Below are 18,141 nucleotides of genomic sequence, written 5' to 3' on the forward strand. Positions count from 1 at the left end.
GCGCGAGGTCGCTTGAGCCCTCTGGTTCTTCTCCGGTCTCTGCGGGGCCCGGAAATAAATGAGCAGCGAGGAAACTGGTTGCAATCGTCTGTGGTATCTGTGCGGCCTGGGGGATAAAAATTGAGGCGCGGAGGAAGGAGACAGGAGAGCAGACAACCCCCCACCCATGCGGAGAGGGCCTCCGACGTCGCGTTCTGAGAGCCTGCACCCTAAGTTTGGGTGTGGGTGGAGAGGTAGGGCGACCAAATCACTCACTCGAAGGTAGTCTCAAGTTTTGCGAAGCGAAAACTCGCCCCGAAGGCGGGGTGGGGGGGCAGGCAGACTCGTCTGGGCCATTGCCGGCTTTCGGCTGCCTACGAGAGGGTCCGCAAAGGGGTGGGAGGAGGGTCCCAGCAAAGGGGTGGCAGGGGGGTCGCAATGGAAGTGCCCTTGGGAGGATTATTGAGGGTTTATTTGAGATCGACCAGTGTGAGGGAAGGCCTGTCCCAGAGACAGGTAGAGACAAACCTGGAGCCATGGGGAGTGACATACAAAATTTTTTTATTATTATTATTTATTATTATTATTTATTTGTCATGTGCAAAAAAAAAAAAAAAAAAAAGGAAAAGAATCAAAACGAACCGACGCGCTGAAAGGGGCCAAGTAGACCAGAGCCATCGGGGGATCTTTCGAGGGTTCGGCTGGGTCCTGGGTCTGGGTCCCCTGTCGCACCAGCCCCACAGGGACTGGAATGGGACGGGCCTCGGAGTTTGAACCTCGGCTCCCTCGCTGCCCGGCTCGGGCCACTGGAGCCTGGCTGGGCACCGGCAGTTCCCTTAACTATTCTCTTCTCTCGTTTTCCTTTTCAAATAAAAAGGCTCGAAGGGGAGAGAGATCTGGGCGAGGACTCCAAGCCTTTTCGGATTTGTTCAAGGATTTTTATTTATTTATTATTTTTTCACTTTTATTGACTTTGTTTCTGTTATTTCGAGTCGTCACGATCCACGGGTGAGGAGACATGCAGGGCGCATCGCCGCTACCGAGAGAGCAACTACGGGGCAGGGCGGCCCGGCCGCCGGCGCCCCAGGGTGCGCGGGGCACGGCCGCGAGGGGCGAGCCTGGGGGCTGGAGCTGCCACCTCTGATCTAGTCTCAGGGGGCAAGGCAGCCAGGGCAGGGCTGGGGAAAGAGGCCAAGGGAGAGAGAGAGACAAGAGAGACGAAGACTGAGAGAGACAGAGACAGGGAGAGAGAAGCAGAGAAGAGAGATGGAGAGGGGAGAGATGCAGAGGAGAGAGATGAGGAGAGAGTGAAAACAGGCAATTACAGAGAAATAGCCAACAAAACGGAGGCGAGAGGAGTCCACAGGACCATGTTCGTCATTTTGCATAGAGATTTCTTTTCTTTCGTAATTTTTTGTAACAGAAAAAAAAAAGCCCCCCTCCCCGAGGACGTGCTGTGCTTTAGTGGGCGTGTAGCTGTGTCCCCCCCCCTCCCCCCCAGCGAGCGGCGACTCTCACAGCACAGACAGCGGGGCGTATCTACAGGCAGGACGGGCGGGCAACTGGGACTCTACCCGGCGGGGCGGGGCGGGGCGGGGCGGACGGGGCGGGTTTATATACACAGGGGTTCGCCTTCACACGACACACACCGTCTTTCTACAAAGCAGCAGCCTGTTGGGTTGTTTTCGTTTTCCTCTTTTGCAAAGATCATCATATTAAATAAATGTAGACTTTTTGCGGCCCTGTTCATTTTCTGCCAGAGGAGGAGGCTGGAGGTGGGTGGGAGGGGGTGGAATGGGCAGCCCCCCACCTTCCACCCCGCGCAGCTCACACGCCAGCTCAGACCCTGCTCCCACCACCTGCAGATTGAGAGTCTGTGTCGGGGGAGTGGGGGAGCATCAAGCAACCGCTCGGGGAAGACCAGTGCCGCGGCCTGCGGAAACTGGTCCTGAGGCAGGCACGGAAGAGCCTCCGGCGGGACAGCGAGTTAGGGAGGAGAGATGCAGAGCGTCGTGGGCTGGGAAAAGGACGGGCAGGAGGGGGAAGTGAGAGGTCGGCAGATGGAAGAGACGCTGAGGTAGGGGCAAGGCGGGGCTGAGAGTCTGGTCACTAGTAGGAGATGCCTGGGCCCTGGGGAACTGGGCAGTTCAGGTGGAGTAGGGGAGAGCCAAGAGTCGGGCTCCGTGGGTGCGGGCTGCTGGGGCCTGCGTGCCTTGGGTCACAACCTTGGAAACACCTGACAACCCCGCCCCCCCCCCCCGCCCCTGTCCCTAGAGCCCGGCCCTCACGCCCCCATTCCATTCCACCTTCTGGGCAGGGCACAGGTGGGGGCAGTCCGGTTGGCGCCGGGGTGCGGACTCCTTCCCGAGGGCTTGGCAGGAGGCTCTTCCCCCTTCTGCAGAACATCGTTTTGTTCTTAATTTCCTTTGCCCAGCGAAGCCTCCCGGCGCCGGAGCGTCCGAGGCGGGCTGCTCCGGGGCTGGGCCGCGCTGCAGTCCGCGCTGATTGTGTGTCACAGAAACGTGTCCCCCGCGCAGCGGCGGGCCCGGCCAGAGTCCGGCGGTGTGGCTGGTCGGCTCCCGGGTCGGCTCGGGCGAGGCGGGGATGAGCTGGGTCGGGCCCTCCTCGCGACGCCGCGCAGTCCAGGCAGGCGGGGAGGGGCGGCGGGCGGGATTGGGGGCGGCGGGCCCGGGCCTGAGGGTCCCGCCCGCGGCTCCACCCGTCCTGTCCGGCCTTCGACGGGGTGAAGTGAAGGACTGTAGGGGTCCTAGGGTGGGGTGGGTCTGGGGCGGTGGCCGGGAGGCTTCTTGTCGCGTCGATCCTCCCTCCCTCCGGGGTGGGCGGTCAGACGGGGACGATGTGGAGGCCAAAGCTGTCGGCCTGAAGCTTGATGTGGTCCCCGCGGTAACTAGTGGCGGTCATAGGCAGCGGCAGCAGCGGCAGGGGCGGAGCCCCGGGGGGCGGCACTATAATAATAAGGGGAACCTGGAAGTTAACACAGGAGAAGAATGGGCTGGGTGAGAGGACAAACAGGAGAACAAAAAAGGAAAGAAAAGCAAAGCAAAGACCTCCCCGGGCTGGGGTCTAGCAGGATCCGGGCAGGGAGGCATTGGCTGGGCTGCGGGGCTGGTTGCCCCCAGGAGAGCTGCGTTCACCGGGTGGGAGAGGAACCCGATCGGTGACCGCCGCCGCCCGACTGTGGACCTTCAGGGGGCCCGAGGGTGGGGGCGGCGCAGAGCCTTCCAGCGACGGGGAAGGGAGCGGAGGAGAGAGTTAGGAAGGGGTGGGAGGCGCGGGCGTCCTCTAGGGATCCCGGGGCCTCAGTGCTACGCTAACAAGCCTGCCCGGCTGGGCACCCAAAGGGCGGGTCACGGGGAGTCGGACCCGCGTCCGGAAGCAGCACTGCCGAGCTGGCCGGCGGGCGGACGGAAGCGCTGAGCCGCCGGCCAGCCAGGTGGCGTACTCACTTAGTAAGGCGGGGTTGCTGAATCTCCAAGCCTCGTTGTAGGCCGTGTACTGGGGATGGCTGTACGGGTTGCCGGAGAACTCGCTCCCTGCGGGAGGGCGAGGGAGTGGGGATCAGACACGCGCAACGCCAGGGCGGACCCGACGTGCACGGCCAGCGGCCTCCCCCGGCTCGAGGTTCAGGTGCAGCGAGCAGGGTAATGCCCACTGCGGGCAGACGGCAGGGTGGAAGCGGAACAATCCACCTGGTCCAAATGGGGGGAGCCCATGGGTGTGTGTGTGTGTGTGTGTGTGTGTGTGTGTGCGCGCGCGCAAAAGCACCGACCCGCCTTGCACACCGGCGTGGAGGTAACTGCGGGGCGGTGCCCGCCTGGGGCTCCCCCCCGCGGAGGCGCTCCGGGCCACCCAGGAAGGGTTTGTTCCGGGTCCAGGAGCGCCTACGCCGCTGCGTTGGGGGCCAGGGCCTCTTTGGTGGAAACTCTGGTTCTAGGAGCCACAGCCCCACAGGGTGGAAGCGGGGGAGGGTGGCGAAGACAGGCCCTCGGGACACTTTGTCCCAGAAAGTCCTGAGAATGGCATCTCAGCATGGTGCCAGTACAAGGGTTGGGGGCTCTGTTGGGAAACACCCCCCTCCCTCCTTTCCCTCTAGAGATTTGATAGGTGGGCCACGCAGCAGGGGAAGGAGGCGGCGGGAGGCAGGTGGACTGCCCGCTGGTTCTCAAGCGGTGAGCCGAGGGCCCTGTGGGCTGGGAGCCGTCGGAAGCTGCTTCCCTCCCTTCGCAGGAGAAAGGCCAGGCCTCCGGGTTTCCCCCTCGCCCTTTCTCCTGTGTGATGACCCCAGACTGTTTACAGTGATCCCTAACCGCGGGTTAAGTAGAGGAGAAGGGGCCCCTCTCGGAGAGGGAGCTGGGGTGGGGGTGGAGGATGCAGCCACTGGAAAGCCTGTTTATTGACGAGGAGGGAAAGCATGCGTGCAGCAGGATAATGAGCTTCTGAGCTCAACTGTGACCAAGAGGAACTGAGCTATCTCCTTCCCCATCGCTAATGAAACAAGTGTAATTTCCTCATCAGCACTAGATTCTGTTTAACGACTCCCCCCTTGCCACCATGAGCTCTCTGAGGCTCCCCTCATCCCCATCCCCTTGCAGACTCCCCCCTCCCTCACCCCCGCCTCTCTAAGACCTCCTCCAGCCTCCACCTGCTCACTGCTGGAACCTTCCCTGAAGAATCTCCTGGTACCTAACACTTCCATTCGCCCTACCCCAAATATGGACAGGGACACCCTCACCCACACCAGCAGCTCTCCTTACCCAGTTCCTCCAACTCCCTTCAGCCCCTATTCTACAACACCCAGCAGCAATCTCCCTCTTGGCCAGCCCCCTACATCCACCTCTGCTTACCCAGGGCTGTCCCTGAATGAACGGTCCAGGAATGGGGCCAGTCACCCTACTCTATCCTACCCCCCCATGAGAGCTGAGCTTCAGGGAAGGGGCACACGGAGGGCAGCCAGCAGGACAGGAAGCAGGCCCAGTGAGTCTCATCCTCTTTAAGACAAGAGTTTTTCTGGTGCTTCTGTGAATAGGAACTTCAACTGTCTTTGGCTTCAAGCCCAGCTCCCAATCTGGGGTGAGGGGTTGGGGAGAGCACAACCTCCAGCTGCAGTTACCAGACCCCAAATATGGCCTCTGTCTCTCTCATCCACACAGCCCACACCCAGCTCCTCTCAGATGGGGACGGGTCAGAGCCCCCAGGAGCAATGAGGGCCCAGGGCTCCTCTCAGGAGATGTGGAGGTGCTCCAGCTTGTCTCTCTCTGAAGCCAGTCTCTCTGGTTCCTGCCACAGTCTGTCTTCTGTTCCTCTTTCCTTAGGGAATAACTCCCTTCTCTCCCTGGGGGGGGGGGGGGGGTCGGCTCTCGACACTGGTCTTCCCTGTGGGTTGGTGTGGACCAGGGTGGCTTTGTCTGAGTGACAGACATGCCCCTGGAAATGGTTCTTGGCTCCAAGTTTCCATGGAAACCAGGGCAGACCCTTCCAAGCAGTGTCAGCTGGCTGGGGGTAGGCGGGAGCACTGAGTGTGGAGCTGAGGCTGCGTGCTCCCGGGCACAGGCTGGGGTGGGTGGGCACTGCGGAGGGGCCAGGACGTACAGAAGGGTGCACACACTACTGCAAGCACTTCTGCAAGTTCCCTCCCTGGATTACTCATGAGGGAGGATGAGGGACCCCGGCTGCAGCTTCTAGGGAGAGAGAGGGATAGAACAGCAGTGGTTTGCAGGGGAGGAGATGTTGGGTCTCCCCCAGCCCCAGCCTCAGACTACAGACCACTCAGCAGCTCACCCACAGTTTAGCTACTCCCACCTAAATTAGGCAGCTGCAGCATTGTCACCTACCAGGCACCATTCCTGCCAGGGTGGAGGTGGGGTAGCTTCCCTGGCCAGTGGGGGGCACGTGAGGGGGGTAACCAGGCAGAGTGGTGCTCGCCATGTCACGACCTGGAAAAACACAAAGGGGAAGGGGTGAGGCCTGGAAGAGAGGGGCCTGCCTCTGCTCACACAAGGGTACTCCATGGAAAAGAAAGCGCTGCGTGCAGACATGTAGGGGCACACCTGAATGAGAAGGTCCAGGTGTGCCCTTACATATATCTAAGCTTGTTACCTAAATGTCCTATGATCAGCTGTGTGTATGCACCTCTGCTCTGTGTAGCTCTTTGTGTGTCTCTCTGTGCGTGTGTGTATGTGTGTTTGCCTTTGTTTATGTCTCTTTGTAGCCCAAACCCAGATGGAGAAGGGAGGGAGATGACCTGGTTTTACTCCTCCTTCCCAGTGAGATATTCAGCTGTGGTCGATCCAGTAGCCAAATGGACCTCTATCATCTTGCTCACCTCTCCCCTCTTTAACACCGAATCTTTCCTTCAGGCTTGGAGGACACCCCACCAGCACCTGTACAGGAGCTGATGGGTATTCCTTGTTCTCTCCAAGTGAAGCTGCAGGTGCTGGGCCTGGCAGGTGTGAAGAGTAGGGGGCCAGCCAGTGGGCTATTTTGCTGTCAGTGTTCATGGCATTTAAATGATAGAAAACCATCCCTGAAGCAAATCAGGAGCTTTGAGCTAACAGTGCAAATGGATCAGATCAAGTTCCAATGAGCAAAGTCTGCTCTCCCCACTAGCTGCTAGACTTCTGTTCCTGGAGGTGTCTATTAGCTAGAGTCTGGAGAGTGGGAGGAAGGGCTTTCCTAGTGTCCTGGAGTGAAGGCAAAGCGAGCCAATCTTAGGGAGATACCCATGGTCCACAGATATCTCTGGAACACAGCTGTACCTGAACGGCCCCCCTTCCTTGCCTGCCCCCTCCATCGTCATGAAGCGGTCACCGCCTTCTTTGCAATTTAGCATGCTCCAATCTCTAATGACAATAAATTTGTCCTCTCCCATACTTCCATGCCCTACAGACTACTTCATCCTCTCCTGGGTCCTGGGTCCCCTTTCTCCTCTCCATATTTCCTTTATACTCCTCTTCAGCCAGTGCCACTCTCCCACTCTAGTGCCTCTGTCCAACCCTGGGAAGAGGTGTGGCTGGAGGAAGGCACAGAAGTAGGCATCTCTGACCCACTTTCATCAGTTGCCCTAGACCTCATCCTCCCGATGGCTATTCCAAAGCGTTTCTCTCTCTCCTTGCCACTGTCCCCTTAAAGTCGACCTCACCTCCAACTTTCCTGAAACGTGTGAGTTTCCTCACCGCTACCTTAACACATCTGAATGATCCATCCTTCCCTAAGTAGACAGAGATGCAGCTCAGGCTTTTGCATTCCCAACTGCCTGTGAACCTTTTCATTAGCTGTCCCACTGTCACCTCAACCCTGACAGGAATAAAAGAGATCACCTTCCCCCCAGTCAGTTCTACTGACCTACTTGAAGACCATCAGACCAAAACCTCTGGAGTCGTCTTGACATAGCACGCCCAGCTTTGAAGTCAGTCGCTGGGTGTCGTCAATTCTCCTTAGCAATATCTATTACATCTGTCCCACCTTCATTTCTTCCACCACCTCCACAGCTCAGCGCCTAAGCACCTGCCCTTGGTCTGCCACAACAGTTTTTTTGCTTGTATTCCCTGCCTCCACATTCTTCTCCTTCAGTCTATCCCTCACATGGCTGCTTGGCTAGCCCTCATGAAACGCTGCTTCCATCACATCACTTCCCTTGTAAGAGCCATCATGGATTCTCTGTAGTCCACAGTTTAGGTGTCTCTCTGGCAGTCTACACTCTGCCAGGCTTTCAAAGCCTCCCAGGTACTCTTCCCCACCCAGTTTTCTCAGCTCTGATTCTCACCCCTTCTGGTTTAGTGTGACTGTTTTCACTGGCTTGGATGCTGTGAAATCTCTGCTTTTGCCACCTCATTTTCTTCTTCTTGCTATAGTTTCCCTTTCCTTCCCTTATAAGCTCAAGGCTTAAAACCCCTACTATTCTACCCATCGGAGAAGTTTCTCTCTTTTAAACTTCTGTAGTGTCTGTGCTCCATGGTTTACCACGTCACTACAGTTCATGAAACATCAGCCCTGTTGTTTTCTTCCTCAAACAGATCATAATCAAACGGAGGGCAGGCCCTGTCTTCTGCTCTGTCATACAGTTGAGAATATGGTAGATGCTCAAGAAAAACTTATTGATTAATTCTCTATCACTCTATTGGACTTAATAGCCAATTCCAGGTGGGTTATATTGTTTTCTGTTTCATATATGTTGGTGTCCTTTGAAGAGGTAAAAGCTGGGCAAAATGTAAATGTTTGAATCTGCTTTTTTTCTACAAATAATTTGAACAATGGATCATGAATTTTTATAAGATGATGAAAGATTTATACAGGATGATGAAAGTGAGGGACTCATACAATGTGACTCAGCTTTATCATGCAATAGAATGATTTTCTCTCTACTTATCTAATATAGCTAATATCTTAGCTAATATCTTACATTTTAAAACTCAAGAACAGACAACAGAGTAGAACTGTCAAACAAGAGATCATTTTGAACTCCCAGAGAGATAGCAGAGAGAATCTGTGTTTGCTCTGTGTGGGTTTTCTTTCATTGACTTCTATTGTCAACTAAATGTACAATCCTCCTGACCATCTCTCAGCGGAGAGGACCTCAAGTGGACAAGTCAGCAACATCTATCAATTCCTAGAGAGATTAATAATATGGCATTTCATTGTCAAAAAAGGCCTAAGACAGAGGAGAGTTAGTGAGGATGTAGAGGTTTTGAATTAGAAAAATACAGAAATCCAATTCTTGGTCTTGTGATCCTAATGTCCACAAAGCAGTCAGGAAGAGAAGGATGCTTCTTTCTCAATAAACAGGAATTTAAATGCATCTGAATTCTGATTTTCAGCTGCATAGGTCCCTCAGCTTTTCACACACAAATTCCTTGTACTCTAAGGTTGTGTCACACAATCCCTTACTTAGCTTCATGAGAGAAGAGGAAATGTGGGATGACTAGAAAGGTGTTTCCAGCTACCTGGAGGCACCCCTATTGCAGTGTTTATTTCCACTGGATCTTTCTCTTGCAAATGGTCCAACTTCCAGCATATAGAAACTTTGGCCTGCTGAAAGTCAGCCACAGAACTGTTGATTGAGAGACACATTTCCAAATTCTATTTTAAAAACTGAATCTGGGAAGTGATATTGAAGCATTTTTTTAAGTGTGAGAGAAGAGACCCATGATGAGGAAAAAGCATGCAAGCATATGGCTGTGATTCTGCTGCTGTGGATTCTGTAACATCATTACAGTATCACTGGATTCTGTAACATCAGTACAGCATCACTACCAAGAGGTGCCCGTTCAGGACCCCTGAGCCAACAAAGGTATAAGCCACTGCATACAAAGCACCCTCAATGGCTTCATTAGCACACAGGTGACACCTGAAGAACAGGAGCAAATTGACCAAACTCTTGCCAGAGCCATATATTCTTCTGGAACACCATTGGCAATAATGGAAAACACACACTGCAGGAAGTTTTCAAATTACTAAGACCGTCATACCATTTGCCCAGCAGCATTCTGCGAGCAAACTTCTTTTAGTGAGTGAATATGAATGGGTAATGGAATCTGTGCAAGGAAGAATCGACAGAGTACTGGGCCTTGCATACTGCCCATGGGTGGACAAAGGGGAGCGGAGACAGACTCTAAAACTGTATGACAGCACAGCCACCTCCTTCAAGCAAACAGGCAAAAGTGCAGAAAGAGGAGAAAATAGCTTCAGAGCAGAATACATCAGTTATAAAATATGTGTCATCCGACAGACGATAGGAAGCAGTAAAGCATTTGCTTTGCTCACTGGCAATGCCAGGAACATGAAAGCAGCACCAAGAATTACACACGGATAAAAACCCACATACTACAAGAGGATGGGCATTTCATGTTGGATAATTGCTTCCTAAGATTACAAAGTTTTAAAGATGGAAGAGCCTTCGAGATGATCAATCTCACTTCCTTGTTTTAAAGTTGAGAAAATGGGGGCACAGAGAGGCATCATGACTTTCCTATGGCTACAGAGCTAGTAACTGACAGAGCCAAAGTGTGAAGCTAGGTCTGTACCACACTGCCTTTTAATGATAACATGAACTCAGATACTCCCCAAAAGAGCCAAAGAAAAGGAAAAAGAAGTCATCTGACAAGCAAAATCTCATATTGTCACTGCTGTCATTAGGATGAGGCAAGAAAAACAGGACACAAAGGATAAAATATTGACACTGAAAGTCTGTAGTAAAACCCCATGGGGTGGAGTATCAATCTCCTTGGAGAATTTTCTGAAAAACAAAGAGGCTCTTCAAGAAACAGGAGTAGTTGAGAATCTAAAGCACCCAGAAGTGTTAGAAGCACTGTATTTGATGAGGATGTCTTCTCAGTTCAACTGCAGAAGTCCCTGAAGATTCTAAAGCCAATTTCTACAGCAATCACTACATCTGAATCAGACAGTGCACTTTTGTCAGACATTCCTTACCAAATGGGCCAGATCAAATCAACTGTTTCGGAGAATCTAAGTGCAGTTCCTCTTACAAGTACAGAGAAAAGCAAAGTGAAAGACTTTATTAAGAAAATTTCAGTCACCGGATAATTTATGCTATTTTGTCAGGTCTTAAGATCCAAGGGCAAAGTTGTGTTTCTACTTGCACCTAGACTAGCTAGCATTCACTGAGCACCTACTATCATGCTAGGCACTGTCCTAAATATTTTCTATATATTATCTCACTTAATCCCCATATCAACCTATGATGCTGATCTGTTTTTAATCCCCATTTTATAGATGAGAAAAAAACTCAGAGGGGTTAAGTATTATATCCAAGATTTCACAGCCAGTAGATGACAGGACCTGGACTACAGAATAAGCCGTATACTTGGGAATGGATTCTAGAATGACATTCTCAAATAATGTAGACCCAGAAAATAGGTATTTGGCCCAGGAAAGTAACCTGGGATTATGCTAAGCGAATCCTTCCTATAACAGAACATCTTGTCGCTTCTTGTTTCTTGCATGTTTCAGGTTCTTCCATTTTCTACAGCAAGGGTTTTAAACTGGGGTTCACCAATCTTGTAGGATGTCATGGATGTGCTTCAGGGAGTCCATATAAAGCTATACATATGATATTATAGATACATATAAGTAATATCTAGATGGCTTTTATCATGTTCTCAAAAGTATTCATGACTCAAAGATTAATAAGCAGTGTTTATAAAAGACCAAAGAACCTTTGTTTTTTGGTGTAAGAAAGACACTGATTTGTTTGAAACTATTTGAATTCGACCAATAAACCAGATCATACAAAGAATAGTAAAATAATATGTGAAGGAGTAGGGAGGCTTATCTCAAGTAAGGCAAATGTCAGCATCCAGAAGACCAAGGAAATAATAAAAAGGAAGCTGCCAAAGCAGCAGAGATGCTTTAGCTCAGTGATGGCAAGACAACAGACTTATTAGACACAGATTTATACAGTAAAAGTTATATTCAATCAGTTTAGAGATGCTTTCCCTCAGTATCTTTCTCTGAAAATGAGCACTTTTGCTATCCACTTGACACTACGGAGGACCCTAAGGCCAAAAAACATAACTCTTGTTTTACTATCCTAACCTCAAGTTGTGTCTGCTTCTCATAAGGTCGTGAAAATGAAGACATTAGATTGCTTCAAGATTGGCAGTCTGTGCCTGCATTTGACACAAGCATTTATAATACTTCCAAGAATACAATTATTAAATTTGTAATTACTGCCTAAATATACTGTACATTTACATTTACTACACCAATTATGATCACTTTATGACCAATCCAAGTTATACAGAATACACCACAGTAACAAACTTTAAATCTGTAAAAGATGCTTTAAAAGGAGAGGGGAAGAGCTTTCTACATATTTCATTTTATTCCTTATTTCCCGGGTTTCCAAATTCTCCGGAAGTTTTCTCCTGGAGGGCAGAGGTGCCTGTATGAGGGTCCCCAGCCCCAGGCTCTGTCTTGGCCCCATAGCTCTGCATCCCGAGGCTGGCCTGCCCTGGGCTCCGGCAGACAGGGCTGTGCTTGCAGCTCAGGGCGGCTGCACTCCCAGCCGATCTCACTTCCCACCCACAGCTGGACCTTTAGTCCCCGGTGTATCCTAGGCAGGAATGCTGCCCAGATCTGTGTGGGCTCAGTAAGGTCTACACCGTGACAGCCAACCAACTGGACACAACCAGTCATGCTGTTCCTACCCCTTCTCCCAGCACGCGGCCCTTCATGGGCCATGGTAGCCTGCTGGCCTAGGGCCCCACAAGAGGCGCTCCTTCTAACTCAGCTGGACCATGGATGGAGCTGCAGCCTCGGGATCGTGGGATAAGGATAGGGAGTGTTGGGGAGAATCACATTCTCAGGGCTGAAAGGGAATTTGACTATCCTCTAGTCTACTCCCTCATTTTACAGAGGAGGAAACAGGCTCAGAGAGAGAGGAAGACATCCCAGCCCTCTCCATGGTTCACTTCCCCAGGCTACCCTCTCTGGCTCCACTAGAAAGTGGCAGAGGAAGACTGGAGTTGGGCAGGTGCTGGCACTCTGGAGGCTGGGCCCAGGCTCACTGATGGGCTCAGAGCCCCTCGTGCTGGGTGGGCAGAGGTTAAGCCTGTTTGCACAGTCTCCCGATACTCCAGGTCTCCCAGTTCCTCTCCGGCTTTATTTTGTTCTCTGAGAGCACTGAATTGTCAGCTCTAATCCTTCCGAAAGCGCAGCGTTTTTCAGGCGCTCTGTGTAAGTGAAACCCTAATCCCAAGGAAAACGGCCACTTAAGCTGCCAGAGCATCAGGCTGCTCTCGGAGCCTGCCGCAGGATTTCCTCCGCGCTGCCCGCCAGCCCAGCCGCCCCCGAGAAGGAGAGGGGAGCATTCCAGGCTGAAGGCGTGCAAAGCCCTCTCTGAAGTAACAATAGTGGCAGGGCTTGCCTCCCAAAGCTCAGGGTTGAAAAAGTGCTGGCTTGTTTGTCCTGAGCAGGGGAAGGAAGGATTCTGATCACCCTGAGGAGGGTGGGAGGTCTTCCTGTCACCTTGCGGATGGCTGGCTCTCCGGGGGAAACAGGCTTTTAGGTCTGACCTAGGTGACTCTGAGGCCACCAGGACATTTCTGAGCCCTTGGTCCCAATACATACCTGTAACATTCACTGGGACACCCCTCTTTAGGGTTTCTGGTCATCCAGAAAAGGTTGGGTTGGCTGACTTCACTTTTACTTAGCCAACCTTTTCTTCTTAGAAAGTGCCGAATAATGGAGTAAACAGGCTTAGTACTGGGGGATCCCCCCCTTTGGAGAACTCTCCTTTGGGACACCCCAAGCATCTCTAAATATCTACAGCAGCAGAAAGGTTCCCTATAACCCAGCTATCCATGAAAACAGTGCCCAGTGTTTTCTACTAGGCAACACTTTTTTGTAGTTGGCTACTACATGCATTTGAAATAAAGCTCGTTGATTTCTCAAAAATATTTTGATTCAAATTCAAACTGTCCTCTCTCCTTGATCTCTAAATGAATTAGTGAGACCATGCTGTGGGGGGCCAAGCACAGTCCATTTGGCGTGCTCAGCCTTTGGGTCTCGTGGACAGAGGGAGGAGATGAAGGAAGGAATCAAGAAGTAAGGCCCAAGGTAATGGGCCAAAGCTGAGCTCAGCTTAGAAGACCATAGAACTACATCTTTGCTAAGATGCCCGGGAACCCTTCATACCTTCCTCCTGCTCATGCCTCTCCTTCCCTCTGTAGCTCCATTAGCAGCCTCACGTGCTTCTGCCCAAGGCACCCTGCTGGGGAGGGAAGCCCGTCACTGCTGGGATGGCTGGTGGACACAGACATGGGTGTGGAACTGGGGCTGGAGATTGTGGTGGCACAGCTTTTATTCTATTCAAATTTGACCTGATTCTCCCAGTCCTAGAGTAAATTAATGTCATTTCTTTGCAATATCTTTTCCCTCTAGGGTGGACTGGATAAAGAAGTAAGGGAAAGAGCCCTGATCCAGTGACTCTCTAGGCTGCAGACCCAGGGCACCCACATTATCTGTCAATGTCTCATTGCTATGGAAATGCCCCTGTAATTAAATCAGAGCTGAGGTCTGGGAGCTGGAGGTCCTTGGGGATGTGGCTGGAGGCCTCAGGGATGTTTGGAGGAGGCTAGCCTCTTCCCCGTGGGCCTTCTCAGCTGAGGAGAAGCCCTCTGGCTTGGTTTGGCCTCCACAGCGACAGGCTCTCCGACTTGCCGTGTGTCTGAAGTTGCCCTAGCCCTCTCCTTTCAAGGTTGGCGAGGAACTCTGATGTCTGTGCCCTAAATTCCTCAGCTAATCAGGGGCTTTGAGCTGACAGACAAGGCTAGGAGACTCCTAGCCTCCTTCAGAAACATTTCTCAGCCTTTATTGCCCTCTCCTCCCCCAAGGGGCTGGCCAAGGGCTAAGCTGTTTGTTTTATGGAGGGAAATGCAGTCGCATTGGAAGGGGGTTGTTAACTACAGGAAAGAGGCACTTCCTAGAGGTCCTCAGGACTCCTGGAGCAGGAGGAGGAGGGTTTCCCAGGGTCCACACCTCTATCTGCTAAAAGGCCACTTCACTAACCATCCTAGATGTGGGTAAGGAGTCTGAACTTCTAAGAGTCTGCAACCCTTTCTCAGAAGCCAAGCCCATACTACTCTCTCTAGGCCCCGGGGGCCAGCCCCTGCTTTTCTTTGAACTTTGCCTTACTGGCTTCCTCCACCTCTGCTCAAATTTGCCAGCTTCCAGGAGACCCCCATCTTCTACTCTCTCTCCCCACCGTGGGCACTTCCCTCTTAGGATGCATCCACATCTCCTCCCGGATCTTAGCTACAGATTCCGGCAGAGCTGCAGTCTCCAGGCATCAAGAGAAGTTTCTCCCGAGCTCTTGAATAAAACCACCTTCTCCGCACCAGGATGGGAAAGCTGACAAGGCTTTTTTTTTCCCCCGCGAGGGAGGAATGGACTGTCCCTGTTACAGTGCTCCAATGTTCAGACATTTTTCCAAAGAAAAGGGAAGACTCTCTGCTGAGACTTAGCAGTCCGGGAACCTAGATAAGCAGGGGACAGGCTCTACTTTCAGGGCTGCCTGGGGCTCCTCTCTTTCCATGCCTCTGAGTCCCAAAACAATGCGCTATAGGTGCCTTCTTTGCCCTTTAAGATCTCCATTATCTGACAATTTGCTGAGCAGTGGTGGGGAAGGGGATGTGGGATCAAGTTCTGTGATTAACACAAAACATACTTCTTTTTTATCTTTTTTAGAATGTTAAACATGCTTACATTATAGTTGTTTTTGGATTGTTCTATTATCTCTAGTTCTTAGGGGTATTAACTGTGCTGTATATTGCTTCTGCTAACTCTCCCTCATGATAGTTTGTATTCATATGAGGTGTGTAATTTTTTATAGTGAGCTCATCTTTAGTGATGGATTTTTTTTTTTCTGTGGGAGTCCCGTGTGCCCTGGATTGTAGAATGTCTCTGCAAGGAAGGTTTGCCCTTGTTCCTGCTGGGGTTTCCGAGTGGGTTACTATCCTAGACAAATTGTTATGTAAGTTCTTAGCTGGGGGTTCCTGCCACATCCTCATGGTATAAATTTGGACTCAGGGTCAGGCTTGGGGTCTCCATTTCTCATGGAGACGTTATTTTCCCTCCCTTGCTTTCCTGAGCCCCTGGGATGAGTTTGTGTGTTTCCCGTGCATAGATAGTGTTGTCCTGCTCTGTCCCTGGCTTTACTCAGGGGAATGCTGACTTCTAGTTTCCTGCTTCTTTGGGGCCCAAGGTCATCTTTTCTGTCTGGTGTGTTACAACCCCAGCCTCCCCCAATTAGGGTCTGCCTCCAGTGTGATGCCAGCAGCCTCTCACGCTGCTCTGGCTTTGGGTCTCCCTCTATTTCTTGCACCAGAGGGTGAGGTTTGGTTGTGTGGTAGCAATTCTCATTGTTATATTTATCCAGCTGTGTTTTGGTGAGTTTAGCCTGCCTTGTTTCTAGATATCAATCTCATTCCTCTATAACCCCTCCGGGACTAAAATGAGGATGGCGAGGACTACGTTTGCACAAAGCTCTCCCAGTGCTCGGCAGTGAGCCTCACCAGAGGCCAGTGAAGCCTGCTCACTTGGTGCAGCAGCTCTGGGGCCTGGTGCATCCCTCGGCTTCTAGAGTGAGCGTGGAGAACCGCTGTATGATCCCCGACTTCCTCCAGCACTGTCTCGTTCCATTTGGGCTCCAGGACAGGGAACCCGCTCTCATTATCAGGGTGGATTTTCGCCAGGCGAAGGGACTCTCAGAATTCTCAGAAGCATCTCCAAGTGACTTTGGGACTCCTAGTATTCATCTTATTCTCCCAGATCAACATCACTGCCAAGGTCCCCTCTATGGCTGCAGAGCTGGCCAGGCACAGGAAGGGAAGAGTCAAGGTGAGGAGGCTATGAGGAAGGGGGGCTCTTTTCTACCAGTGACAGGCGACTTGAAGGCACCAGCACACAGCTGGAGTCAGAGTCCTCAGTGAAGAGGCCCTGACCCAGAGGCCTGTGGGACCACTGAGGGGTTGATGGCAGCCCACTGTGGGGTCCTTTGGAAGGGTAAGAAGGAGACAGAAGGTACCAGCCACAGCCAGATAACCTGAGGAAGCCTGGGGCCAGAGTGCCCCCCACCCACTCTCTCATCTAGTTGGTCCCTTTTTCCTTATCACTTAGGAGAGACTCGGCTCCGTTCCAGACCAGCAGCCTAGAGCAGTGGGCTGGAGAGAAGAGATGTTGCTGAGCTAGAGCAGCCCAGTGGCGGAAGGGAAAGTGGGTGATAAATTTAAATAACCAGCTTGACTTGGCAGCTTGCTGAGTTGTGATGCAGTGAAATTAAAATCTCGGCATAACTTGCAAACACTACTCAGAAAAATCAGTCTCTCTCCTTGGTTCCATTGAGAGGAGGTGGGGAGGGGAGGCTTTGGGGCCGAGCCCCGGCCTCTGGCAGCCACCCTTGCCTGCAAAGTGATTAGCTGTGTCCTGGCCCACTGGGCCCCACTCTCCCCTCTACACAATAGTCCAGGCTCCTCTCTCCTCTCAGTCCTGACCTTGTGGAACAGCTGCATCAAGTGGCTGGTGAAGTTTGAAATCAGCCTCCAGTGCCAGGAGGTGGCAGGAATATCAATAAGGTCGGCTCTTCAGGTTGGGCTAGGGCTTCCTGGGCTGGTTTCCTCAGGACTCATTCCCAAAGGTTTGCAGCCTCAGCTGCCTGTCCCTGGGGAAGAAGATGAGCTGGGGGTTTAGGATGTGGGGGATGAAGAGGGCTCCTTGAACATCTTGGCACACTCAAGCCAGGCTGTGGCCACAGGATGCCCTCCTGCTCTCTCACCTGTAGCACATACCTGGCCAGAATCACCTGCTGGAAAATGCCGCCCCTTTTCCTCCTCCACCAAAGCCCTTCATACTCTCCAACCAAATAAGCTCTTAAAGAATCTTGGAGGACAATTTTTACAAATACACCAAAAGCCCCTCCCATATCTCAGCTATTCTTGGAGCCCAGTTCTAGATGCCAACATCTTTCTAGAAAATCTCACCCGAAATCCACCTCTCTGGTCTGCTCTCTACATCACTGCTCACCGCTACCCGCAAACTCCTGGCCCGAAGGCTAACGTGCTGGACCCATTCCTGAGATGATCCATGAGGCCTCTGGGCACTGCCCTGTTTCTCACCTTGACAGTACCTCCAGCAAATTCTGTTCATCCCCATAATAAACACATCATGAATCATTCATCTTTAATAGATTATGCAAATTAGGAGGACATAAAATCAACAAAGATCAATAACTGCAGCCATTTAATTGCCAGCAAAAACATTTTAAGAATGAGCATAATCTGTAGCCCTTTCTCGGGTAATGGCACCATTAATCCAAACATTGGATCTTGGCCTAAGTGTAGAAAAATCATTCCCTGCCCCTCCCCCCTCCCACCACCCCTCCCCCACTTCTCCACACACTTCTCTCTTTTTGGTAATTTCCACTTTCTGAGCGAGTTTCCCTGTCATTACCACTGGTGAACAGCTCCGAATGTTAATGGTTCTGCTTTTGTTACTCCTGGCTTGATTGAAATGTCGCATACAGATTGAGATGTTAGTGCTAACTTGCCACCTGGGAATGTCAAGCTGGGTCTGAAATGAACTTTTCTCACACTTGGATCCAGATGGATCAGCCGGAGATGTTCCCAG

The 18,141-nt window shown here is 51.7% G+C and overlaps 1 protein-coding gene across 14 annotated transcripts in view; it reads right to left on the minus strand.

The window, feature by feature from the left end:
* Nucleotides 1-895: 895 nt before the first annotated feature.
* The window catches only part of PAX2 (paired box 2), a 94,509-nt gene continuing 77,263 nt past the window's right edge, over nt 896-18,141 (minus strand). For 8 of the 14 annotated variants that reach the window (XM_082425218.1, XM_082425217.1, XM_082425221.1 and 5 more), the window contains 3 exons: nt 5,832-5,933; nt 3,447-3,533; nt 896-2,945 (listed from right to left, as the gene is read on the minus strand). In XM_082425218.1, coding sequence (XP_082281344.1) covers nt 2,824-2,945; nt 3,447-3,533; nt 5,832-5,933 — 311 coding nt within the window. In that variant the 3' untranslated portion in view covers nt 896-2,823. Of the gene's footprint in view, nt 2,965-3,446; nt 3,534-5,831; nt 5,934-18,141 lie in introns of all 14 variants that reach the window. The other 6 variants (XM_082425222.1, XM_082425216.1, XM_082425228.1 and 3 more) reach the window with 3 other exon arrangements.

Source organism: Balaenoptera physalus (genome assembly GCF_965194825.1).
Source record: "Balaenoptera physalus genome assembly, chromosome: 14".
NCBI classification, from domain to species: Eukaryota; Metazoa; Chordata; class Mammalia; order Artiodactyla; family Balaenopteridae; genus Balaenoptera; species Balaenoptera physalus.